At 39.4% G+C, this 26,193-nt stretch overlaps 4 protein-coding genes across 6 annotated transcripts; 2 read left to right on the top strand and 2 right to left on the bottom strand.

Moving 5' to 3' along the window:
• The first annotated feature begins 4,716 nt into the window (after positions 1 to 4,716).
• Positions 4,717 to 8,419, top strand: mecr (mitochondrial trans-2-enoyl-CoA reductase). 2 transcript variants are annotated; one of them, XM_085471866.1, is made up of 10 exons: positions 4,717 to 5,052; positions 6,142 to 6,239; positions 6,331 to 6,462; positions 6,705 to 6,848; positions 7,088 to 7,190; positions 7,327 to 7,429; positions 7,505 to 7,578; positions 7,688 to 7,748; positions 7,967 to 8,039; positions 8,120 to 8,419. In XM_085471866.1, exons 1-10 carry the CDS (start codon positions 4,859 to 4,861, stop codon positions 8,281 to 8,283), a joined length of 1,146 nt encoding a protein of 381 aa, XP_085327992.1. In that variant the 5' UTR covers positions 4,717 to 4,858; the 3' UTR covers positions 8,284 to 8,419. The 2 variants fall into 2 exon arrangements, with proteins under 2 accessions (XP_085327992.1, XP_085327993.1); XM_085471867.1 differs by lacking the exon at positions 4,717 to 5,052 and adding an exon at positions 5,100 to 5,318.
• Positions 8,393 to 11,878, bottom strand: smpdl3b (sphingomyelin phosphodiesterase acid like 3B). The gene is made up of 8 exons (XM_085471865.1): positions 11,791 to 11,878; positions 11,495 to 11,711; positions 11,225 to 11,322; positions 10,973 to 11,116; positions 10,677 to 10,846; positions 10,330 to 10,510; positions 10,044 to 10,177; positions 8,393 to 9,681 (listed from the first exon to the last, which is right to left on the bottom strand). Exons 1-8 carry the CDS (start codon positions 11,876 to 11,878, stop codon positions 9,319 to 9,321), a joined length of 1,395 nt encoding a protein of 464 aa, XP_085327991.1. The 3' UTR covers positions 8,393 to 9,318.
• rpa2 (replication protein A2) lies at positions 11,849 to 19,409 on the top strand. 2 transcript variants are annotated; one of them, XM_085471868.1, is made up of 9 exons: positions 11,849 to 11,907; positions 13,340 to 13,434; positions 13,774 to 13,875; positions 14,223 to 14,336; positions 14,573 to 14,647; positions 15,934 to 16,050; positions 17,135 to 17,272; positions 17,588 to 17,682; positions 18,895 to 19,409. In XM_085471868.1, the coding sequence occupies exons 1-9, from the start codon at positions 11,850 to 11,852 to the stop codon at positions 18,980 to 18,982; spliced, it is 882 nt and encodes a 293-aa protein (XP_085327994.1). In that variant the 5' UTR covers position 11,849; the 3' UTR covers positions 18,983 to 19,409. The 2 variants fall into 2 exon arrangements, with proteins under 2 accessions (XP_085327994.1, XP_085327995.1); XM_085471869.1 differs by lacking the exon at positions 11,849 to 11,907 and adding an exon at positions 12,987 to 13,139.
• A 320-nt stretch (positions 19,410 to 19,729) lies between these two features.
• On the bottom strand, positions 19,730 to 25,586 carry themis2 (thymocyte selection associated family member 2). The gene is made up of 6 exons (XM_085471864.1): positions 25,457 to 25,586; positions 24,975 to 25,115; positions 24,473 to 24,898; positions 22,765 to 23,975; positions 22,390 to 22,504; positions 19,730 to 20,818 (listed from the first exon to the last, which is right to left on the bottom strand). Exons 1-6 carry the CDS (start codon positions 25,557 to 25,559, stop codon positions 20,709 to 20,711), a joined length of 2,106 nt encoding a protein of 701 aa, XP_085327990.1. The 5' UTR covers positions 25,560 to 25,586; the 3' UTR covers positions 19,730 to 20,708.
• Positions 25,587 to 26,193: the final 607 nt, after the last annotated feature.

Here is a 26,193-nt window from a genome sequence, read left to right as displayed (position 1 = left end):
ACTGCTGTACTATTGCACTCAGGACGCTTGCTTAATGTATGAATCACTGGTATTGGGGATTGGAGATTGTAGTGAGCAATGCTATGTAATGGATGATCTTCAGGAGTTTACGTAGATTTCTGTTATATAATAATGTGCCTCTGCTGTGGGCATTATACCTCTTCTTCTTTGAGTAATACTCAGTGTGTTTAGTATAGCTACACTTTTGCTGCCTTACCATTTTGTTTCCTTCCCGACTGTTACACCTCACTATCCGACAGGGCGTAGATGTAACAGTTAGTACATCTGTAATGAATGTTAGAGTTTGCATATCATACGGGGATGGGGGAGGGGTTTGTGAAATAACATTGGGGGGGGGGGGGGGGGGGGGGTTAAGGGTATGTTAGCAATGAATTGGCAGCTGCCAATATTGCAATTGACCATCCAGTTTTCCTGGGGCCAAATGAATGTTAGACCAGAGGTGCTTTCCAGCTTTTGGTCAGATTTGTTTTTTTAAATTTGTTTTTTGTTTTTTCATTTCATTTTTCGTTCATCCAGTATTTGGCTGGCTATCTAAAAGTACATGGTTTACCTCACTGGTCCATGTTTGGTCTGCTAGTAAATCTATCATCCTAAAAGCCGATGACAAACCAACTATTCTCAGAATACAGCTTCAGAGATTGTGATTTGAACTGGGGTTAAGTCAAATCCTCTTTGCACTACAGTATTTACACCACACCGCCATACTTCCTTAAAGAGTAACTCAACAGTTCCCTGACTTTACTGACCTCTAGCGGATTGACTTGTCACTTCACACGTCGATGGATAGGTTTACCAAACACTTTGTGAAATCAGTCTCTGGTGAGCATACATCAGACCACATCCAAGCCAGGCTCTCAGCCTTTCATATAGTCTCAGAATGGGGGGAGTTTGTGGGGTTATCTTGAGTTGAGGTTGGCGATTATGTCAGGGCTGTAACACATTAAAACAGCTTATGAAAGTGAAAGCAAACTCAGTAGAGCGTTAGAGAAGTGAAGTTAACAGATCTCTGTAGTCTGTTTACCATATATGCTTGAGGCTGAGAGCTCGGTCTAGTGTGCCAACCATAGCCTAGTGTGTCTTTCTGAAAAACTGGTATAGGGTTTCGGTAATTAACAGGAAGAAAGAGGTTGGGGGACTATTTTACAAACCCTGCCCATTTTCTGACAGGAAGTTTTCTTTGGGCACACATACTACACCATACCAGCTGTCATGTGTTGCACTACCTTGGGATAAAACATAGCAATCAAAATATTGACCCAAAGGGGGCAGCAAAAAAAAAAAAAGGTTTCTCTTCATTTTAAGTTGTTTTCATGGGAGTTTGAACCATTGTCAACTTTCCATGTGAAGTATCTTCTAACTGCAGTGGCTGCTGTGTATAAGAGCGCTGTTTTATAATCACCTCAATTTGGATTTGAAAGAATTTAAACCAATGCGACACAAACCCCGTTACATCTATGTCACTTCTGGTAAGATATTTGATCTGGACTTAAGTTAGTAAAGGGTCTGGCTAGCTCTCCTCTTGCTTGAGTAAAACTGAGGCAGAATCAGACAGTGGGAAGCCTGGTGTTTTTGTTTATATCCACTAGTAGGTAGTTATTTAAGACATTACCTCCCTATAACCCTTAGTAGGGTAGTAGTTCAGGAACACCAAGCCTGCACGGAGGAGCATGTAGGTCTAGCTAGCTAATCAGCATTTTACTCCCGTTTTACAGGAGAAGCTGACTGAGTCTTTTACACCCAATTAATATATATGTAAAATTATTCTAAAACTTTTTTAAAACTATCATACTTATTTATTTTCATCCAAAAGTGCTGCAGCTTCTCCTTCCGCTCCGATTGAAGCCTCGCAGCACTGAATGTTCTAGTAGACAGCAGAAAATTGGCAAATATCATTAAAAGCTACATATGACTTGAGAATACATTGGGGTAATACATTTTTAACATCAAGGTACTCATAATACTTTGTACATATGTGCTTGATAATTCATTGTAATGTAATTTAATATGGATGCAATGCTACAGAAATATTGCAACCAAAAACAAACAATATACAGTGCATACTGTACAGGTACACAATATAGGAACCGATGTTAAATGTGAGGGTTTTTTTTTTTTTGTATGATTTTCTTGTGAGGGTTTTGTTTTTTTCTTTGGTGCACAATTAACCTTTTCAGAGGAGAAGCCCATTGTTGTTAATGCCAAAACCAATGCAATATTACTCTGCACTAATCGTAAAATGCATTAATATTTGTTCTATTCAGTTTAATCACTTTTGAATATATGTTTCCTATTTTATATATATTTTGAATTTTCACAAACTACACACAGTTCAGTTGGTTGCTGGTTGGGAAAAAAAGATACCTCCGCTCTTTAGGCTCATCTCAGGAATTACCAATCTGAAATCTCAGGGAATGCTTCAGATTGATTGGAAGGAGTCATGGGGTGTTCAAGAAAAAGCAGGGATTAAATGCTCATTCGCATGATGTGAGGTGTGTGACGAGGAAGCCAAAGTGAATGTCTTGGTGCAACAGTTTCAGTTTTTTACTATAATACAGTTTTGATTATGAAAACAATGACTACATGATGATGATGTGAAATGATTGTTGCTTTTTGACTCTTTCATATGTCCATGCACCCAGTGTGATGATGTTCTTTATATTTTTTTCCTCTTTCAAATAACTTGCCAATGATATACGATATGAAGAAAATGTTCCACTATTATTGTATTTTTTTTCCTCTATAATCGTTGTAGATGGGTATATAGTAGAATATTGTAAAGGGGCTGGGGTTAGTAGTGTATAATCCGGTGTTGTCTCATCTCAACACATCGATCTTTGGTGTTTCAGACTATCAATGCTCATGACAAAAAGAATGTGTGTCACGGATTGCTTCATACTCTGCTGTTAGTCTTCAAAGTTTGACGGTTGCTAAATTGTTTTGATAAACATTTTTTTAAAAGGATGGAAAAGGTGGCGTGCTGAGAGTTTATTTTTCTGCACACTTTGATTTTTGAATTTAACACAACTGCAGCGCCAGTATGTCATCAAAGTGTCGCACTGTAATCACTCACACTCTAACTGGTTTACGGGAATTTCAACACTGACCAATAAGGGTAACTGAAAGTATTTGTTTTCAAAATATCACTTGGAAACTAAGGAAGGTCATTTCAGACTTCTGATTGTAACAAACCTCTTTGGCCCCTCAGTGGTGTGCTGTTGTGATTTTATTGTCAGGTGTTGGGTTAGATAGGCTTTAAAATCCAAGGACCCACCCATGAGACTGTGTGCTCAGAGTAACTTTTGAAGCTCATCAAGGCATCCTGTAATACAGTAGTGTTAACTTGTGCTTTTAATGGTACATCTTACTTGTGACCGTCAGCCATTTAATTTGTGGTGCTGTATTTTATCAGGTAATGGCTACAGCTACTTTTAGAAAGTGATGAATGTATCAGTGTTTGTTTCCATAGAACTACACTTAACTTGATCTCAGGCAATTTAATGGCAAGTCTGTCAACGATGAGCAGCATGTAGGATTTTCAAAGTATTACTGTGATTATGTTTTATACATTATATGTAAAGATCTGCTCCGTTTCCTAATAAATATGTTAATATTCATGATTTTTTTAATGCCTTCTTACTCCAATCACCCAGTCACAAGACTTATCACACTCACTAAAGTATTAACAAAACTTAGAAAAAGTACCAGAAGCACAGTCTAAAGGTTTTCCAATACATGAAAGAGTTTTCCATTGACAGAATTAAATTACCTGGTACTTAAATATCACCTTTCTACTCAGTAGAGTGCTTAAAGTGCTTTCTACTACAAGTCTTATTCTCACATGTATTCAGTTTTATCTATGCCTAGGTGTTTGCTCAGATTCACACACACTTGCCTGATGAAGATGCTTCAGCACTGGAGGAATCCACAATATTCTGATTGGTAAATGGTCCACAGATTCCCATTGGTAGTGGGGTAAAAAAGCACATACTAGAAGATGCAATGCTGAATCCTGAAGCAACCTTGAGCATTCGTTAATTGCACCTTGGAATACAAGAACTTCAGAACTACCTTAATTCTTTGTGGCACTGATTCAACAAGGTGGTGAAAACATTCCTCAGATATTTTACTGACATCACAATGACATCATAGCACCACAGAGATATTGCACATCCATGACTCAACCTTTCCATTCAACCACATCCCAAAAGTGCTTTATGGAACTGAAACCTTGTGAGTGTGGAGGCCAAGTGGAGGAAAGCAGTCTGAGATGATTTGAGCTTTATCACATTGTGCATTATCTTGCCTGAAGCAGCAATCAGAAGATGGGTGGATGTTCCTAAGGGAAAAGAGAGTCAAACTCAGTACAAGCAAAGTGTACCTAATAGAGAGCCCAGTAAATATATTTAAGTAGGCTAAGAAATTCTGTGGAACTTGAGCATGTTACATCGCAGTATTGTCGTAACCCACCCATGTCTCGTGATGTTCTTAAGTATGACTCAGTAAAGGAAAATAAAAAAGAGAAAACTGAGTAATCCGTTCCAATAATCTGTTTTCGACATTTCCCTTCCCTGAAGCGAAATACTGAAAAAAAAACCAACCAGTTCCTCATATTTATTTCATCCAAAAAAGGACCCTCTGACGGTGTGTAGAAACGCGGAGTTCATCTCTCATCCAGCAGGGGGCAGCTCTGTGTTTACATTTTCAATGACACAACCTGACGACTACAGTCCAATATGGCCGTAGTATGAAGAGTGCCAGCTCAAGTCTGGCTTTAAACTACAAATATTATTAAATAGTCGGGTTGTTTTAATACTTTACAGCTTTGTCCCGAGTAGAAATGTGGGTGCCACTCCACGCAGTCTGTCTAAGAAGCCAGAAAGTTTGCAGACGAAGCGTCGCTGCGGCTGTTTCACAGTGTTTCAGGCACAGAGACGCTAGCGTTTCCCACTTCAGCCATTCAGCCGGACTCTCCGCACAAACATGCAAGGCACTTGTGTACAGAACCCACGGAGACCCTTCCCGAGTCGTTCAGTAAGAATATCTGGCTAAACAATAAGTGTGCGTATGTTTCTGTGACTGTGGGAGTGAAACGGTTACGGTTAAAATGTGACTAGCCTCGCTCAGGACATGCTCCCACAGTTCCGGTGTAAAGCTCAGGTGTTTTGTCTTATAAAAGATATACAACCTATTATTGTAAACCTCAGTCTCACCTTTGTGAGCCCTCGACTCCTCTTCTTCTTTTTTGAAATTTGTGGCGGGAAGCAAACAACGAGTCGCTGCGTTACCGCCGCTCACCGGTATGGAGTGACAAAAACAGGAGGAAAACATTTATGTCTCTACGTAAAGATGTTAAACGTGGCTCGATAGCAATGCATTCCTGATTTCACTTCTAGAATATCTAGAGCCTAATTTCCCCTTTTCTTCTCCTGAGGATTTGTAATCATCTGTCTTCCCTGTCTTTCTAACACTTTTGACTTGGCAGAAAAATGTAGGGCCCTTGGGTCTCACAGTCTTTAAGAAGTCTATCTTCCTGTGCAGTGCCTGCTCACTCCTATCTCCAAGCTTTATGATCCAGCTGTCTATTTTATATGGTCTATAAGTGGCTCTGTGTGGTGTAAATGGCCTGTATTTATATAGCGCTTTACTAGTCCCTAAGGACCCCAAAGCGCTTTACATATCCAGTCATCCACCCATTCACACACACATTCACACACTGGTGATGGCAAGCTACATTGTAGCCACAGCCACCCTGGGGCGCACTGACAGAGGCGAGGCTGCCGGACACTGGCGCCACCGGGCCCTCTGACCAGCACCAGTAGGCAACGGGTGAAGTGTCTTGCCCAAGGACACAACAACCGAGACTGTCCAAGCCGGGGCTCGAACCGGCAACCTTCCGATTACAAGGCGAACTCCCAACTCTTGAGCCACGATCGTGCTTAATGTTTATTTCTTTTTCATGGTGTGTTTGTTTCTATATTGATGCAAGCACGTACATTTCCTCCCAAGCATGTAGGGCTTTTAGTCTATCTGTATTTATAAAGCCTGCCACCTAACATAAGACAACATGTCATGCAAGCTTACATGAATAGTGACTGATTGTGCAAAATGTATTTTTGGCAGGTTGGAGGGTGTAGAGCTTCCTTCCTTAGGTGCAAAGGATGTCTTGGTTAAAGTGCTGGCTGCCCCAATCAACCCATCAGACATAAACATGATTCAAGGTACTTGTAAGCAGGTAGTAACAGTCATTCATCAGGGCAGTTTAATGTGTGGCATCATGATCAGGTCATAATCTGATGGGGTTTTTTTCAGGTACTTATGCTATCCTGCCGGATCTCCCAGCTGTTGGTGGCAATGAAGGTGTGGCCCAGGTCGTAGAGGTGGGCAGCCAGGTGAAGTCCCTCAAGACAGGAGACTGGGTGATCCCAAAAGATGCTGGTTTAGGTAAGGACTCCACAGTTCTCAAAATGAAATCTTCAGAGTGCCACTTTAGCTCCCAGCTGAAGGTGGACCTCCGCCTCTGAGCCTTTAACTAATCACAATCTCTGGCCCCCACTGCATGCTAAAATCTATCTCTGGTAAACACGGAGCTCTAAGTGCTGGGACAGCACCTTGCATGGTGTGTGAATTGGAAAATAAAAAAACATTTTATAGTGCTTTGTAGACTGTTTCCTTCCTGTGATCAGGCACATGGAGGACACAGGCAGTGCTACCTGAGGAAGATGTTATCTCTGTACCAAATGACATTCCCCTGGTGTCTGCTGCCACACTCGGGGTGAATCCCTGCACCGCTTTCAGGATGCTCTCCGACTTTGAAGACCTCAAGCCAGGTAACTAATCCACTCACAGTGGATTATTTCCTTCTCACCAAATTTCAAATCTTGGATTATTCATAGCGGTGTAGAGGTACTATATTCCCACAGCTTAAATTATTTTTGCTTTTACAGCAAGACAGACGAACCAATTTTAGAAGTAAAAAATAAATAAGATTAGAGGGTGCATTATTCCATTCTACGTATTTGTGGCCAGCATGTAACCATTTGTCCAATCATTTCTGATGTCCTTTTAGGTGATTCTGTGATCCAGAACGCTGCCAACAGCGGAGTTGGACAGGCTGTCATACAGATTGCTGCTGCAAGGGGAATAAACACTATTAATGTTATAAGAGACAGGTGAACTTAATTCTTTCATATTAATGCTTTTTTTAAAATATCGATTTTCTTTTTTGAAGACTAGGGCAAATTTCTTGAACCCCATGGGGATTTTCCATCTTTGTAATAAAATTCTTCAATGTGCCTTCACTTTCAGGCCAGAGTTCACAGAGCTCAGTGATAAGCTGAAGGCTATTGGAGCTAGTCATGTAATCAAAGAAGAGGCCTTGAGGAAGCATGAGATTAAAGAACTCTTTAAGGTCTGTAGAGATATGATCTTGTAGTTTGTCCCTGCTGGTGAACGAACGTATCTAATTTATGAATATATTTTATAGACTTGTCCGAAGCCCAAACTAGCATTAAATGGAGTTGGAGGCAAGAGTGCAACAGAACTTCTCCGTCATCTACAGTGAGCATACTTAATAATCTCTATTAGTATTATACAATGTAGTTGCACTGTAGAGAGCAGGGAAAACCCCAACTCTTTGTATTTGCCAGATTTCTTCCATTTATTTCAGAATCGGAGGGTCAATGGTGACGTATGGGGGAATGTCCAAACAGCCAGTCACTGTTCCTGTGGTAAGAGGAAAACTGCATTTGCCGTTTTTACACAGTTTCACACTAGACAGAAGAGGTGCATGCATCATAAGTGTGAGGGTGGTACTGACACTTTTCAACCTCTTAGATGCAGCTAAGAGGTTCCCAAAATCATGAACAGTAATTTTAAAGTTCCCTTTCACAAATGTGAAGTATTGTATGTTGATGTATTTTTTTGCTGTTGTTGCTGCTCTTTCTAGAGTGCTCTTATTTTCAAAGATGTGAAGGTTCGAGGGTTTTGGGTAACACAGTGGAAGAGAGATCACTCTCATGGTAAGTAGGCATGGAGTTTCAGATTGTTTGAAATTAATCTAAAAAAGATAAACATTTCCCTGGGATATTGTTTTTCCTAGATGGAAGGGCATTTAGAGCCATGCTGGATGAACTGTGCTCCCTCATCAAGCAGGGAAAGCTGACAGCTCCCGCCTGCACTGAGGTGGGTCTGCAGCAGTATCACGCAGCTCTGGATACTGCTATGCAGCCTTTCATATCAACTAAACAGGTTTTGGTCATGTGAACTAGCTGAGTGTGTCAACTAACCACCGGATGCTTGAGAACACTGCATGCATATTTGGGTGAAACCAGAGAACTGTGACATTCTTGCTGATATGTCAAACAAATCCACATTCTCAATAAAAGTGTATTCACATGAGGCTCAAAGTCCAGCGTCCGTCATGTTCTGTAGTGACACTTTACAGCGTTTACAGGCAGCTATCAAAAGATTATTAAGTCATTATAACAAGATATGAAATGCCAGGCGTTATCACAGAACACAGATAATACAACTTTATCTTATAATATTTCCAAAACTGATTGCTTTGCTTTGAAGTTGCATGGACAATAGAAGTAATGTTATGACATTTATTATATATAAAATCCTGATATAATCGATTTTTTTTAGCTAATGTGCATGAAATTCATAAGATTGAGTTTTGGATTGACAACAAGATACAGTAGAGTTTACACAAATAAAACTATGGTAGCTGACCTTTAGAGGCACAAGAATACTGTGTAGTTTTGAAACAAAGTATTCAGCCAGTACCCATAAATCAAGGTCAAGGGGCACACCAAAGATTACTGAAGACAAAGGTTGCATTTTTCCATAGTTTAATTACACACTGGAGCATGACTCATTTCATTTATAGATGTAATATAACTGAAAGTATGAAAATGCATTATTATAGCGCTACATGTTAAATAGTGACATTTAAAACAAATACTTCCTGCTTCTTGATGTCTCTCTTGAATTATAATTTAAAGAATGAAATTCATTACAAATGTTGACACCAGAAAGCTATTCTCAGATTCCTCTGCTAAAAGTGTGCAGTTTTTAAGGTGGAACGTCACACAGCCAGTCAGAAAGTCAGAGGGGGAGTTTGCATTGCTGAATGGGTCAGTGATACACGTGTGGACATGATTTTAATAATTTTGAAACAAAAGATTATTGCATATTTATAGATTCTGAGGGAGAAAGCTTATATGTTGGTTTAGGGAAACAATAAACCCATACTGAGTTCAGAGTTAGTTATAGTTCAAAATAGTATTGAATTAATTACTCATGGGCCACCACCAGACTTAAAGCCACGGAGATGAGTGGCAGGAGGCCACCATAGATGAAAACTGCCCCCTCCTTAACGAGGCAGTGTTCATACCTGTCAAAGTCTACCTCTCGTGCTGCGCACACGTGGTCAACACGGCAGTCGCTGTCACAATCCCTCAGGTCATAGTTCACAGAGTTGAAATCATAGTACTTCTGCAGGTAGCGGGGGTCATCAGCTACACGCTTTAGAACCTCGTGCATGGAGGCTGGAGAGGCATCTGGTACTCTGAAACTCTCTGTGAGGCGATACTCTTTCTCCCAGCGTCCTGTGGCTACATTAGCATGAGTAAGGTTCAGGTAATAGGTCACCACATCCTGCATGAAAGAAAGCATGTGGTTTAAACACAGAAAGCGAACAATAGAAGCATTACAAGATATTTCTGAAGGTTTTACAATCTTTTAAAATACAAATATATATTCATATAAGTTGCATAAGAGCCTATTTTTAGGCTCTTGATTGCTACTTTTGACTGCCCCGTTGCCACAAGGAGCGTTTCACATGTTTGATTTGGCAGCGTTTTACACCAGATGGTCTTTCTGGAGCTACAATACAAGGGGATTTTTGTATCTGGCTGATAATGAACTAGCAACTGTTCACTTGCCAAGCAAATGTGTTAACCACTACACCCCTAGAGGAACATAAATGTCTAATGAAAATTGTAAAGGCCAAAACTTGCCTTGACTAGCAGTGTTTCTGTGTCATATTCAAAGACACGAATCCCAGGATTGTTCGCTCCATCCTTAACTCCAGGAAGTGTTGTTTCCCACGGTGTGACACCAGGGCTGAGGAACATGGTACTAATGGGAGAACCTGTAGAAATGGACAAGATATCAGCTCTGATAACAACAGTATTAGTGTGTGTTAATGTTAATGCTGGATATCGGAGACGCATTCCGGCTAAGTGATAAACAGGTAATACTAATACAAGGTGAAATGAGTACTATTACTGCAGTGTGGCTTACCCTCTGTGTTGTAGAACATACGGAAGCTATCAGTGTGATGATGGCCAAAGAACTGGCCTTTAATGACAGAATGATGCTTCTCAATTAAATCCAAATATCGCCGGTTGAACTTTGGTGTAAACCATGGTTTACTTCTTTTCTTCTCGAAGAAACCTGGAGGAACGTGGCCAATGATGTAAACCTGATAAACCAAACAATACAGAGTTAACTAAAATCCAATCAGGACCAAATCTCTTTTTTGGAGGGGCAATTGCTTATACAGGGATTGTATTCATTACAAACTCCATCTTTTACTGAGCTCTAGTCCCTAACATCCAAACATCCATGAACAAGATGAGATGCTTTGCCTTCTCTTTGTTGTTGGTTGCCTCTGTAAGAATCTGATCTGACCAACTAAACTGGTCCGCTGGGTCATCCATGTTCGTGGTCAGCTTGTTCTGATCATAGTAGAGATTGGTGTTAAGGACCAGCATCCTGAAACCAGTCTGATTCATGAGCTTTTCTGTGTAGTATCCACCTGTGCAAGAGGAACATCCCAGATAATGTGTGTTTAAATTTTTCCTGTGCATCATAAGCTGATGTATTCATTCTTTGGAAAGTAATTGCACATATATTTGTAACTATTAGAGAAAGCCTTCTTCACCTTTTTTAAATGTTTCTTTTGACTTTGGATCCAACCAGCCTTGCCACATTTCTGCTATTCGGTCATACATAGAGCTTGGGGCTGCAGGAAGCTGACTCTTCGGGTGGTAATCATGGTTCCCCAGGGCTGAGTACACTTTAGTGTCTAAACAAGACAATAATGTATAAAAGACATTATTTATTAGAAGCAGCCAACGCTAAAACACTATCATATGTGTTGACCTTGCATGTTTCCGCCTGATTTTGTAATTACTTGGAAACACTCGATTTATGATGTCAGTGAGGTTGTTGATAATGTTGAGCACTGCGTCTTCTCCCAGATCTTTATTATCAACATGTGGAGTGTCATCACTGAGAAGTAACACAGCAGATTGTTTCAGGATTAATTGCAGTCAAACATGTCAATACCAAATACTAATCTGAAAATATCATGACTGTAAAGGCAAACAAGCATTTATTTCCCCAGATATAGTCTTAAGACTAGCACTGTCCTGCAATATTCATTAAAAAAAAAGTAACATACCCAGTCCATACGATGAAGTCCGGGTTTGGTAGAATACTCTTCATTGCATAAACAGAAGAGTTGATCAGGTGCCATGGCGAGTCACAAACATAGTCTCCAAATTTACCAGCATTGGCTGCAGGTCGTTTGCCACTGGATGCGCACACCAGTGCAGGATTGTTGTTGCTCAGTTTGTACGTTGGGTCCCAGTGGAGATCCGTGATGTGCCAAAAGTTCCCTGTGTAAGAACGATGCGTAATGGCATCCAGTAAATTATCCCGAGATTAAGATATACACTTGATTTATCTGATGCTTACCCGAGAGCGCAAAAGCCTCTTTAAAAAGAAAGCAAGACAGAAGCAGCCTTACTGCCGACATGTCGAAGCCTTTGAGAGGAAGAAACATCCGACAAAAATCAAGACCTGGTTTAAAAGGTATGCCGTAAGTCTATAAAGGCGAAATCATGATAAGATGACTGGTCATGACGCATCTGAGGCTTAAAGGTGTTTGGATCCCTATGTGCAGGGGATACTTCGCTATCAGTAATGATGCAAGACTACATTTTAGCCTGCATACAATTAAATAAATAAAAATAAGTATCAAAATAAATCTAAAGACAATAAAAAGCTTCGGCTGAAAAAAGCTCTATATATATATCCATATATCTGTGAAGCTATTTGAGAGTCGAATTCCTGCTTGTAGACTACGCCTAGACTATTTTTATGTGGACTAAATTTAAATTTAGTAGACCACCTTTTACAGTTACCTTATTTGGGCATGCGCTGTTTAAGAATCCAATAAATATACATACATTCATAGCAGGAGTATATAGACACAGTATATTAAAACACATCTACGTGCGAATGTTTTCGCTGTTACACTGTAATATTTTACTAAATACAAAAGGATTTTATTCATGGTGCCCTCGCGTGATACTCGTGTTTCCCCAAATCGACGCTGTTATAACTGTGGAGAATCTGTTTCTCAAGCTGATGATGCAAATAAAAAATGTTTTGCTTTGTTTTGGTTTTGTTATTATTTGTTTCGCTTATTTCTTTTTACAGTAAAGGGGCGTTTTTAATCATCGTTGGAAATTTTGCAATATCTGTCTGTTTTTGATAAACACAGCTATGGGTTTGCAAATGTTCTTTGGAAATGATTTATTATGGCAATTGCAAAGCCGCAAAACCGCGCGTGAGCACGTAGTGCTTCGGGAAGTTCATGAAAGCAACCTTAGGACTCTTTCAAAATCATTCCCTGATGTTTCTCTTTCAGGCAGACGTAACTCCCAGGCCATTGACAGCTTCATTAAGTAATATAGCAAATAATAATAATAATAATAATGATAATAATAATGTTAGTACATGTTAAACAGTGGTTTGGGACCAGAGTTTGTGCTTTTGCATTGGTCAGTCTTGGCGCTGGAAGGGGAACGATAGCCTGACAAGCAAAAATTAGGGCTGAATTACCTGACGTAGAAGATCTGCGTCATCATAGATTTCGCGGGAGTTCCACTGTGCGCCTGCGCTGTACATTGAAGGTTGCGCGCGGGATTAAACGAGGAAGAGGACCAGAGAAATACGTTTGGCTACATACATTACTGCACGTAACATTTTACGCCTTACTTTAATAAGTTAAACAAACAGCGGAAGCATGTGGAATCAGGGTGAGTTGTATTTCGACACCGTTGTGTTTATAAAGCAGCCATATGGACTCGGTGTCGCTGTGTTGTTTCGGTCCACGTTAGCTTGACTACAGACGTCTTTGTTATTGTGTGTTGAATGTGAGTGAAGGTGGGTCAAATGAAGATCATGTTTAATAAACGATTTCGGTGACACAGTTGTTTACCTCTTTATACATTTTCAGGAGGGTACAGTGAGTCCAGTATGGCTGGGGGCTACACTCAGTCTCCAGGAGGATTTGCATCACCTGCCTTATCCCAGGGGGGAGAGAAAAAGGGGGTCTGTACTTATATCTACACTTAAAAGTCGGAATAATTCACTAAAGACTTGACACAGACATAAATCTGTAAAAATTGTGCTGAAAACCAGCAACACCATACTTTTATTACTTTTATTATCTTACTTTTTTTCATTGATTGTACTTATTTGTATTTCCTTCTGATATCTGTACCTGAGCTGAGGTGACGCAAATATTTCCCCGTTGTGGGATCAATAAAGTCTTATCTTATACCTTCATTTGCCAAGTGAGATATCCCCTCTTTGTACACATGTTGACTTCTGTATAGTGATGGAAGCACAAATTGACAGGTCAACCCATTTGTGTTTGGGTCTTTGCAGAGAACACGTGCCAACCAAATAATCCCCTGCACAGTGTCTCAGCTAATGTCTGCTTCCCAAGCCGATGAGTCATTCAGAGTAGGAGATGTGGATGTTGCCCAGGTGAGCCAAACCATTCAGTTAGTTCACTAACCAGTTATTTTTTCATCTCTTAATAGCATTAGTTTGGTACTCTGTAATACAGGTTTTTTTTTACTTCTGCAGTTGAACAACAGCAACTTTACACTCCCTTTTAAATACAAGTTACTTTTGTTTACAGAAATTATGTTGAATATCCATCTATGTTGATTGTACTTTTTTAAAAATCCTTTTAAATAAATAAACATCTATCTAACAGTCAGACCAAATGCAGAATTTTAAATCATTTTATGTTACAACATTTTGCAACATGGACGTAATAACTATTCTAATATTTCCAGATTTCATAATAATTGTGTTCTGTGTCATAGGTCACCATTGTGGGGGTCATCAGAAGCACAGATAAATCCATGACCAACATCCAGTACAAGGTTGATGACATGACAGGCGCTCCCATGGATGTGAAGCAATGGGTAGACACAGAGGTAAGTATCCACCATCACAGCTCTGCTGCAAGCTCAGTCTGTATTGAAACATGAGGTAATTATGTGTATATAAACTCCATTACATAGTGAGAAAGCTACTATACTATAATATCTGTTTAGCATTACATTTCTTTAAGTAGAAGGCCAAGAGGAAAGGGCAGTAGTAACACAAATCCTAAGGAAAATTAACTGGAATTGGATGAAAAGGATCAAGTATGTGCTTTTTATTTATACAGGACCAAAGTGTGGACAGCACTGTCCTTCCCCCAGGAACATATGTCAAAGTATCTGGAAATCTGCGCTCTTTTCAGGTGAGTTTAATATCTGCCACCTATGACCGCTTATTAGTTTAAAAGTGTGGTTGCTATCAAACCCCATCCACCGTCTACTACAGGGGTGTCCAACTCCAGGCCCCAGGATATGTCCTCCAGAGAGGACACATCCTGCAGGTTTTAGATGTGTCCTTGATCCAACACAGCTGATTTAAATGGTTAAATTGCCTCCTCAACATGTCTTGAAGTTCTCCAGAGGCCTGGTAATGAACTAATCATTTGATTCAGGTGTGTTGACCCAGGGTCATATCTAAAATCTGCAGGACACCGGCACTTGAGGCCCTGCTCTACTAGCTTACTTGGTGGTTGGTGTTGTGGCGTTCTTCAAAGTCAATCAGCTGCTTCCCGCAGCCAGACTGATTCCTGCCCCATTGTTAACTGCAGCTGGTGGAGTAATGGCTCATGTGCTGCTCCAGTGAGACCTAAAGAGCAGAACGAGACCTAACAGCCAGCTGGAGTTCCAACAACTGGATGAGACTCGCCAGCAGCTGATATTGCTGAGTTAGTTATTTATCAGTGAGGTTTATTGTAAAATTAAATTTAAAAAAAAGAAGAATATATTTGCGTGCGGATAACCACGCGCGCGCGCGCGCACACACACGCACACACACACACACACAAACAGACTGTGAATCAATTGGAAATGGTTCATTTAAAGTAAATGCTAACAACATTTGCACAGTACCCAGAATCAAGTAGGAACTTATGACTTGCATCATGATTTCATTGAAAGGCAACATGACAGTGTAAAATTTTCAAGCGGCTGTATGATTTCTCAATGCACAAACATTTTTGACAATGTCATATTTAATCTTGTTCACATTTAAACATTTATTAGAAAGAAGAAGAAAGTGTGTACATTATTGTACTTTATTGAGCCCCGTGGGGAAATTGCTCTCTGCATTTAACCCATTCACTCAGTGAAGCAGTGGGCAGCCATTGGGCGCCCGGGGAGCAGTGTGTAGGGACGGTACCTTGCTCAGGGGTACCTCAGGGTAGCTGTTAAGGGGAATCGAACCCCCGACCTTCCGATCATGGGGCAACCACTCTACCTACTGAGCTATCCCACACCTTTGTGTGTGTGTGTGAGACATGTGTCTAACATGTGTCTAAATTACACTTGAGCTCCACTTAAGAAGGCTTTTACACCTTTACCAACATAGATTTGTTTCATCACTTGAAATACTTGAAGTGGATGTTGCTCGCTTTAATTCCTCTCTGAATTCATGATGGCGTGTCTATTTTTTTGTGCCTTCCTTTCTTAGAACCACAGGTCTGTTGTGGCATTCAGCGTCAGGCCCCTGGAGGATATGAATGAAATCACCTCTCATATGTTAGAGGTTGTCCAAGCACACATGGCACTCAGCAAGCCTCAAACTATGGTGAGAAATCTTGTGCTTATACCTTCACAGCCTTTAATGGTGGCTAAACAAGTGAAAAAGGGAAGTTGAGATCGGTTCTATGAATACCACTTCTGTTAAAGATTGCTTAGTTTGTTTGCCAGATTGCTAAGAAACAGTACAGCGTTGTCACATCTTTTAGTTGTGTTTGTGCTAAGTGTGAGAGTGAGCTCCTACAGATAAATGGTCACAGACACACATGATTTCAGTGAATGGGTATAAATATCCAAGCCCAGTCAACACCTTATCTGACTTCTACAGCCTGGCTATTTTTTTTCTTTTTGTTTTATGTATTAAAACCATAATTCTAACAGCTTTGAGAGATGATTTTAAACACATTAGAGGTCGTACAGAATGATTGTTTTGTTTTAAATGGCTTAAAAAATGATTTGCAGTCAATATAGAAACACATTAGAAGTGAAACTGAGTAATGACATAATAAAAATTAAGCTTTCTAGATAACTATTGCTTCTGCAGCGCTGCAAATTTACTTTTTGTATCCTATGTATCCTATGTATGTATGTATGTATGTATATATATGTATATATTGTACTATTCTTAGTTAGCGTATTGTCTGTCTTGTCTTAATGTTGGTTTAAAATGGAGCACTGTAACAAAAAATAATTTCCCCCAGGGATCAATAAAGTATTCTGATTCTGATTCTGATTCTGATGTTCCATAAAGGGCATAGTCTGCTTCAGTATACATGGCTTTAACGCTCATCAATCCCTCTAATACTCTGTAGACTGCCGGAACCCGTGAGGTCAAACTCAGACTGTTACTGCCACCAAATAGGCTTAACACTCACTTGTTTTAAGTGCTCTATATTTATTTATGAAATTGACCAACAGCCTGTTATAAATGGATTGGCTAATAATAGCCAGGGGTACCTTTCCGTTTGAGATGCATGGTTTTTGTTTTTTGTTTTTTTTGATGAATGTGTATCAGGCGGTCGTAATCACATTTTCAGTGTCATACTTTTACATATCTGTCTCTGAAGGTTGTTCTGTATCCTTTATCAAATCTATGTATAATGTTGAAAACGTGCAATTTCATTCTCTTTCAGTCGGCTGCCGGAGGAGGAATGAGCAGTAGTGCCATGCCCATGTCACGACCCACCATGGGAGGCATGGATGGGAATGCAGGAGGCTATGCAGGTGCCAACGACATGACCAACAATGGGTTAAGTGCAAACCAGAATCAGGTGAGCCTAAATAAATCAGACAGCGGTAACAAGAAATTCACAGTTCTTAACTATCATAGATAAGCTGTGGTGAGAAATGAAGGGGCACTGTATCTGAATGCTGAAAAGAACAGCTATTACACCCGTTTATTTATGTAAACCCAAACAGTGATCGTTGACTCTTACATCCTGTCTTCGACTTCTTTGTGTGAACTGCATCAAAGATTTGTTGTTTTATAAAAAACATTTTCAGAAAAAGAAGTCAGTAGACTGGAACATAGCTTCTTTTAGCAGTGTGTGTCAGCTTGCTTACCCTGTCGACTTTTCTCTCTCAAGGTGCTGTGTTTGATAAGAAGCTGTCCAGAACCGCAGGGTATTAGCATTCAAGAACTAAAGAAGAGACTCGGCAGCATGAGTATTGCTGTGATCAAGTAAGTTTTAAAGTGATAAAACAATATAAAATGTTACTTTTTGACTGTTGGAAAAGTAGAAAAGCTCTTACATACACTGAAACAGACCAAGAGGCAAACTAAGCTGCATCCATTTAAATGACGTTCAAATTATTATTTTACTTTTTACGTTGGGTTTGTACCGTCATAAAAAGGATGGTTTCAAAGAGAGAGAAGCTCACACAAAATTACAACATACATTTTTTCCAAATAGCAAAGAGATTTTGCAACAAAGTTTCACTACAAAATGAATTCCCACAATTTAAACTCTCAACCCTTTATCTGCAAAATGGACTTGGTCTGAACAACACAGTCACTGGAGGTACAACGCTGTTAAACAAACTGAAACCAAGAGAGAAGGCCTGTAGTGGCTAAAGTGTTCTTTTTTGTTGTTGTTTTTTACAAGTCAAGAGTTAACACATTATTTGTGATGGAGAGTTAACTTTAGATGTGTTCTAGCAAGCTGCTTTAATGCTCTAAAACATTAGAGCATTAAAGCATTCAGCTTTAAAGGACAAGCTGAATGCTTTAGTTTGACTTCTTGATAAAAGTACGGTAGCTTTATTAAGGGATGGTGAATGTCAAGATAACAAAGTTTCCTCCTTATCTTATTACGGATCAAGACCACATTGTCTTTGTCCTTCAAGACAATGTGGTCTTGAAGGACTTTGTTTGGGTCAGTTTATAAAAACTTTGCTCTCAGTTACTTTCTTTTGGTGCATCCCACTATGCAAAATTTGAGCAGGGACAGTACAACCTCAGTTTAAAAAATAATAATAATAATAGAAAAATGCAGTTACACCCTTTTGGTGTTAGCAGTACATACGTTATGCAAACTACAGGAAGTGTATGTCCAAGACTTTAGAATGACCCGAGTGAAACACCCACTGCATGCTAATTTGGTAGTTTTGCTTTGTTTTCTGAAACTGTACCAGAGTGAAAAAGATACAATAAAAGAAAAAAATCTAATATATAATTTTATATTAGATTTTATGCTTTTATTGTATTTTTTTAAAGAGATTTTCCTTTAGTGTACAGGAAATGATTTGTCTACTTGGTACTCAGTTCACAAATATTTTATTTCATGGTATTATTATTAATAATAATACCATGAAATTATTATGGTAACCCTTCGGATTTTTTTTAATTTGATTTTTAGCACTTCTAAAATGCTGTTTCCTTTTGCTTTAACAGACAAGCTGTGGAGTTCCTTAGCAACGAAGGTCATATCTTTTCCACCATCGACGAAGATCACTACAAATCAACTGACAGTGATGACTAGACTAATTCATCTTGTTACCATCAGTGGGGTTACGTATTTGAAATAATTGGTACATCATTTATTACCGAAAGCTATCACATAAGTAACAACCTCCCTGAGTCTATAATGCCACAGAGCTGTGCGAAATGCTGCAAGTCTGTCGGCACTGTGGTCTATGTTTGTTGAAGAACACGTGGTTTACAAATGGTGAAACTCAAGGTTTACACATCCTGTATTCCTAATGTTGCTTCAGCCATTTCGCCCGAAAAAGTTTCTGTCACTCAGATTATTGTTGGCAGTTACTACTTTCTTTCTGTTTATGTATCTTTCTTCTTCTGTAAAACATCTATCTTTCTTTCTTTTTAAAGATTTGGAACATAAGTAATCCAACTTTTTTTTTGTCTATGTAATTTAGTTTTGCCAAAATAAATTGATTATTCAAAATGTATTTTTGTTCTGTTGGTTCAGTTTATCAAGTTGTATAAGCCCCTTTTTCTGGTATAGGCGTGTGTGTAAATATATGATACATTAGTATACACACACGTGTATATATATATCTATATATTATTCTGTGTCTATCAGGGTGGGGATTTTGTTTTTTTGCATTTTAGAAAAACTAACATGCGTAATTCACATTTGCTTTCACACATCTAGCTGTAAAACCACAAGCTGACTTTAACACTTATCTTAGAGTTTCACACACATTCTTATAGATAATATAAGATCTTATTTAAAGTTTTACAAAGTTGGAATAAACCACATAGGTCCAGTTTCATATAGAAATCATACTTTATGATAATGTCTAATAGAAAATTGAAATCAACCACACATTTACATGCAGTGGAAATAATCTTTCAAAGAAAAATGGCACAAAATGGATTGTCCATCGGTTAACAAAGATGCAAAACATACTTTCATTTTCAGTGAAAATGTTTCTACTCCTCCTTGGAGTTAATTTGCAAAAAAAAAAAAAAAGGCAAATACATTTCTGTTCACAGATAAATAGTTTGATGTGGTTAGAGGGACGGCTTCTGCTACCGGTGCTGCAGCGTTACAATGTTGCGGTTTAGACAAATGCCTTCCATCAATGAGTGGGGTGAGCTATTTCTCTTTAGAGTTTGCATCTATGCAGTAGGAGTTTGACATACACATATGTTGTATACTTGTGCAACAGAATACAATCCATTGAAGCCAGTTTGAAGCTTATTAATATGCATTTTTGAGAGAAGTTATTGATTTAACACTGGTAATTTTAAAGGCTGTAATTTATGGTGTTATGTTCGACTGCATATTATCCTATAGTTTGTTGCTGTAACTATGCAAAAGAAGGCATTATATACAGTAACTAGCTACTTAGTACCTCACAATATAAATACGGACCTGTACACAAAGCTGAAAGACATAGCCTCAATTACTACATGGTTAAATCAACAATTTCTAAACAAGTTTGTGTACAATAAAAAGTGTTTGAACTACAAGAGTGGTATGTGTTCAAAGTTTGAATACACGATTACTGAAAACAGTGAAGTATAGTTCTGGGTATAAAGTTATGAGGTAAAAAGAAATTTTGCTGACCATGTGAGAAAACAGATGTGAAAACACCACCAAGTTTGTATTTATTCTGGGCTAAGCTGAATGATGTCATGTCAACCAACCCTGCACAGCACTTGTAGGATAGGGAACAGTTCAGTTCTCACTGCTCGAGCAGGATTTTTCTCTGTTGCAGAAGACGTAGAAGATATTTCCTTTAGTAGTACATAACATTTTCTTGTGCTTTCTTCATCATAACAGCCAAAGTGTCATCCACAGTTTCATAGTCATGGTCACTGTCCCCATTTTCATCGTCAGGCACACTCCCTGGTGGAAAGATTATTGTTAGTAATACTATATTTCACAATATTCTTATATTCATCCTAACTGTCATTTATCAAATGTGCCGCCGAATGTCTTCCTTTCAGAAAACATGCGATTTATGCACCACCAAACATTTATGCACCACCCATCACATACACCACCTATCACAGGTTTTCACTTCACTTCCTGATGCAGCCAATCGAAATGACTAAACACATTTCGCTTCTATAGGAAGAATGTCTCCTGAGATACTATTGGGTGATGGGTTGAATCTTATACAGGAACACACTTGGAATTAAGGCGTCATTGTGGATTTTGTTAAGTGACGAAGAGTAATAGTAAGTAAATAAAAGCATGAATATATTAGAAATGATGAAGTCTCCCAAAACCATAGACTTTCTCAATCTGCACATGCTGTTTACGGTCTGTGGTTATTGTGTAAGTTTGCGTCTATGGTTAATGGACGATAAACATGGTGTGATAAACACGGCTAAATTCTTATTATTTGCATTTAATGCATCTAATGCATTATTAATACATTAGGTAATTTGTATATTTACATATGCATATGCACATACTTTTAATTGAATATACTTACGTATGTGTTTTTTACATATAAATTACACATTACTGAGACAATAAGACATTGATATGTTTTTCATTACTATTCAGTTCATGTTCACTGTTTGGTTTTGTGTATTTGTAGACTACGTGGATACAAGTACTGGGTCACCTGCACATTACAGCTACAGGAGCTGCTCAGCCATGAAAACCCATGCCTTGAAGCTCCACGCACACAGTTTTTGTGCTGATGTTAATGCCAAAGGAGGTTTGGAACGCTGCAGTTACTGACGTTACAGATGTTTGGCAACTTTTACGCACTGTGCACCTCGGCACTTGGCAACCCCGCTCTGTAACTTTACACGGTCTGCTACTTCATGGCTGAGCTGTTGTGGTTCTAAGACGCTTCCACTTTTCAGCTATATGTTACAGCGGATGGTGGACTATCTATCTATTGACACGAGCTCTTTAGAACAAACCATCCTTTATCAGATGTTTGCAAAGGCAGACTGCATGGCAAGATGCTTGATTTTATACAGCTGCTGAAATGGGACTAAAACCCTTTGAATTCAAATATGAAAAATGTATTGACCAGTACTTTTGTGTATATAGTGCAGGTGAAGCTGATTTTGAACCCTTCTTCATATTCATTTACTTTAAGTTTAGTTCTGTGCGTTATGGCAGAAAAAATGTTACTCTATGTGCTTTTAGTGGTCTTGATGACTTTGTGAATTCTCTGTGGCTCTGTGAACAGTCACGCTCACATTTGTCTTAGAGATGTAGAGGGAAGCCAAAGTCTGCCAGTATTCTCAACTTTTTGGGGTCTTTATATAAACCCTACAGTATATAAACTCTTTCCCATGGTGAAAATGTCTCAAATTTAGAGGTTGTCCTGCAAACACTGCTTTAATATAAACATAGAGAATGCTTTACTAGTCCAGCAGCTGCACTATAAGTTTTGCAAGAGACAAATCGGTGGCTCTCTTAAAACATTATATCAGACAGAGCCCCACCTGTTTTAGCAGACTCCTTCATTTGTACATAAGTGTTTGGCAGAGCCTTGCCTATGGTTTGGTCAGCCGCTGAGAACTTTCGGGGCACAAGTGGTGGGGGCTCATCTTCATTAGCCTGCACAAAAGAGGAAACTTCTGTTTTATTACATGCATGGCGTATTTACCACAGGAAAAAAGTGGAAGCACCAATTTGTTATTTTTGCTTAGTTCATTTCCTGAAAGTCACATTATGAGAATCTGTATATTAGTTTCACCGTAGTGGGGTTTCAAGAGAAACCTGACGTGACAAGAAAATCTAGACAACCTAAGCTGAGCTTTAGCCTTTATAATAATAGCTTTCGAAAATGTTATACAAGCATGAAAAGAGTCACTCACGGGAGGTGGTGGGGCGGGGGGCCTCTTTTTATTATTCAAAGTCAAGTCGCTGAACTGTTTGGTTGGAACGCTTTTGTCTCCTTGATGTTTGGATTTGTTTGCCTTCTTTGATTTCTTTGTTTTTTTGGGAGGTGCCGAAAATGACATGTTTCGCTTTGGTGGTCGAGGTGGCGGCTCCGCATCTGAGTTACCACGTTTGCGAAACTCATAAAAGAATGTGTCTGCAACTTCGGTAACTCTTTCCACTTGACACGTGGGGGGTTGATCTTTGGGCCATGGGAGGGGGTCTGTAGTAAAATAGACAGACATTGAGAGCCACTGCGTTGGGATCTCGAAACAGTACTCTGGCTTGTGTACAAAGCTTGCCTGAATGGTGGGTTCCAACATAGCTGCCTCTATTCTGAGACATGAGAACCCATAGAGGGGATCCTTCTCGAGTTCTGTATCACGGCCCACCACTTTAACATCCAGAGGCAAGCTAAACTCCTTCCCCAAGTCACTGAGTTTGTACTTCCTGTTGTCACTGAGTACTTCCACAAAGTGACCCTCCATGTAAAGAGGCATAATAATCTCTTCCTTTTCATCCTCCCTTTTCACCTGATCCTCATCATCATCATCATCATCATCATCATCATCGTCCGACTCTTGAAGGCGATAACACAAAAGAGCCTCTACCGACTGCTTCTGTCCTGCTTTGCCTTCACAGGGTAAAACCATCCTATCGCAGCGCACAACCTCAAGCTGTTCCCCCACACTGAGGGCAGGGAGTCCCTCCTCTTCCACTTCCTCACAGTTCCTTGTTACGCTGACCTTCAGACCTGGTGCGTGGATTGAAGCAACGTACAGCTCGTATACTGAATTAAACTCTCTTGGCCGTCTCCGGAAACGTCCACCATATTGCTGAGACACCAGGAAGTACTGCGGTGTTTTCCTGCTTTTCAAAGTGGATAATAAAATCATGGGCGAGGTTCCTTTTTTGTGAAAAATCAGGTGCTCATTCTTGCGAAGCTCCGGTAGCCAGCTGCACTTGAACAGGGAGCGCGTCTCTGGGTCTTCGATGATCTCCACCACTCCAGGGAATGATTTATTCGGCTCAGAGTGGACTTCACTCAGAGAAAGGGGTACAATAAAATGCACATCTTTACACAGCTCGGTGACATCGACCACATCCACTTCTAAGCTGGATGGAAACTTCACCACATTCTTCCTCACTGTAGACAAAAGAGAGGAAGGCAGTCATGCATATTAGGTATATTTAACTTTGGTATGAGTGCAGTACAGGTGAACTATGCTTTTTTTTGTTCTGAATTTAAATTATTGAGGTTACAAATATAAGCAATCATATAATCATAAGCAATCATAACAGTGCATCATATAGATTAATTGCTTTTAATGATATGCTGATGTTTTTCAAGGTGGCATTAACTTTAACTGTTTTATAGCATGGTATGTACTATATGTCATTGGCTTCAAGTGTAAAATTTTAATATGCACAAATGTTGTTTATGTAGTGCATAAATGTGCACAGATGTAAAGGAACAATAAAATGTCATGAACCAAGTATTTCACAATTAAGGTGGAAGTTAAAGTGGAAGTTCACAAACTTTGCATTAACATAACACACGGTGGGGTTCACACACAAATAACAAATCCAGATCAACATTATGTTAAATAGTAGTTAAATAGTTAAAAAGTAGGTTATTCTTACAGTTCATGACGGCCTGGACATGGTATACTGGACTGAGCATAAGAGGCCGATCACACTTGGTAGCATTGACAAAGCGAAACCTTCGGCTACGCAGGGACGACGAGGACATGATCTCCCGCAGGGTAAAGCGCTCCTCACTCTCACACTCATAGAACTCCCCTCGGAAAGAAACAGGGATGCACACTTCAGCTGAGGCTTCTTGTTGTCCTCGAATAAGGCAGCGGACTTGATCCTCTTGATCCTTGTGCTTCTCAACAGAGAGCACAGTCAAAGCTGTCCCAGCTCCCAGTGCTAAATTGCCAATGGTCATCTTGGAGTGGCTGGAGAAAGTGAAGGGAAGAGAGGAGTCGAGGCCTACCGGCCTCATGCTGACCATCTCCTCTACCGTACTGTATGGCATCTCCTCTGGCACGACCCTGAACAAGCCTGAGAAGAAAAGAAAAGTCATTGTAGTTCTACAAAATAGATTTAACCATTCTTACAAGAATTTCTCTAGACCAACCTGTGTGGCTGATAGGCAGCTCAAATGTTTCATTGTTTGCTACGTCTTGACAGGAAACTGATAGGAGCTCAATTTTAGTGACCTTTATTAGATCCCCAGTGGAAAAGCACACTTCACTCCCAGAAATTTCATATATAGAACCTGGAATGGAAAACAAGAAACTGAAGGAACAAAAATGATTATGATTTCTTAACTAGCACATGAACGCATACACTCTAATGGGAATTGTTTCCAGTTGCAAGCCATGAGCAATACAACAAATGCTCACTGTTCTTTTTATATATAATAACGTCTAATTTAGGGTTAAAAATGTACAAAATGTAAAAGGAATGTACACTAGATTGTAACTTTGAATTTATGAAAGACAGACACAACACAGAGAAGCGCACAGCAATGAAGTAATCTATAATCTCGTAAGTGCTGTCCTTCTGTATATGCCATCTCACTGAGGAAAAGTAATAATAATAATAATAAAAAACTACCTTGGAAATATACTCCAGAGCAAACTTGCAAAAGTTTTGGCAGACAGGTATCGTCCAATGACGCGATGAATTCCTGAAGTGGCAAAGCAGTGGCGCCTGCCATCACTGCTGCCTCTGAGTGTGTGCAACCAAAAATGAAGGCAGGCAGCAAATGACAAGCGCAGCACAAAACGGGGGTGCTTTCTCAGTTAAAAACCACAAAAGTGAATGAGGAAGTTACAGGATCTCTTTGCACAACTTGTGCATTCACATACGGGGACAAAGCAATCTGGCAAAGCCTCATTGCTGTGAAGATGGTGAATAAGTATCCAAAAGAATGTTTTATTAAATTTTGGGGGATTACAGCATAAAGCCTGCTATGAAGAATAAAAGAAAACATCCACACTCTAACTTTGAGCTTTTTATATGTCTTAATTTTTTGGGTGTGTGTGGGTGTGTGTGTGTAAGAGTGAAAGAGAGAGAGGGAGAGAAAGGGGGAGAGGATGACAGACTTTAAAAGGAGCAAATCGCAATTGCAATTTTGCAGTGTGAACGTGTTATATTTCTTTTTTCTTGTTTGATAGTCAAGCTGCTCTACTTAACGGTGTGGCCAAAATCAGTGTGAACACATTGCGCAAGGTTTAAATAAATACATGCACTATGATAACCTTTAAAAATGCAAAAGAGCAACTCTCAGAGCACAGATGCGAGGACACACTGATAGCTTTTCTTCACTAATATTTCAGGCTCTTTGTGAT

The sequence above is a fragment of the Copadichromis virginalis genome, linkage group LG11 (assembly GCF_057382275.1).
Source record: "Copadichromis virginalis isolate Kocher_CV1m ecotype Utaka linkage group LG11, C_Virginalis_male_GT1.1, whole genome shotgun sequence".
NCBI lineage: Eukaryota > Metazoa > Chordata > Actinopteri > Cichliformes > Cichlidae > Copadichromis > Copadichromis virginalis.
Note: the sequence above shows the minus strand (reverse complement) of the source record. Positions and strands in the feature narration are given on the sequence as shown.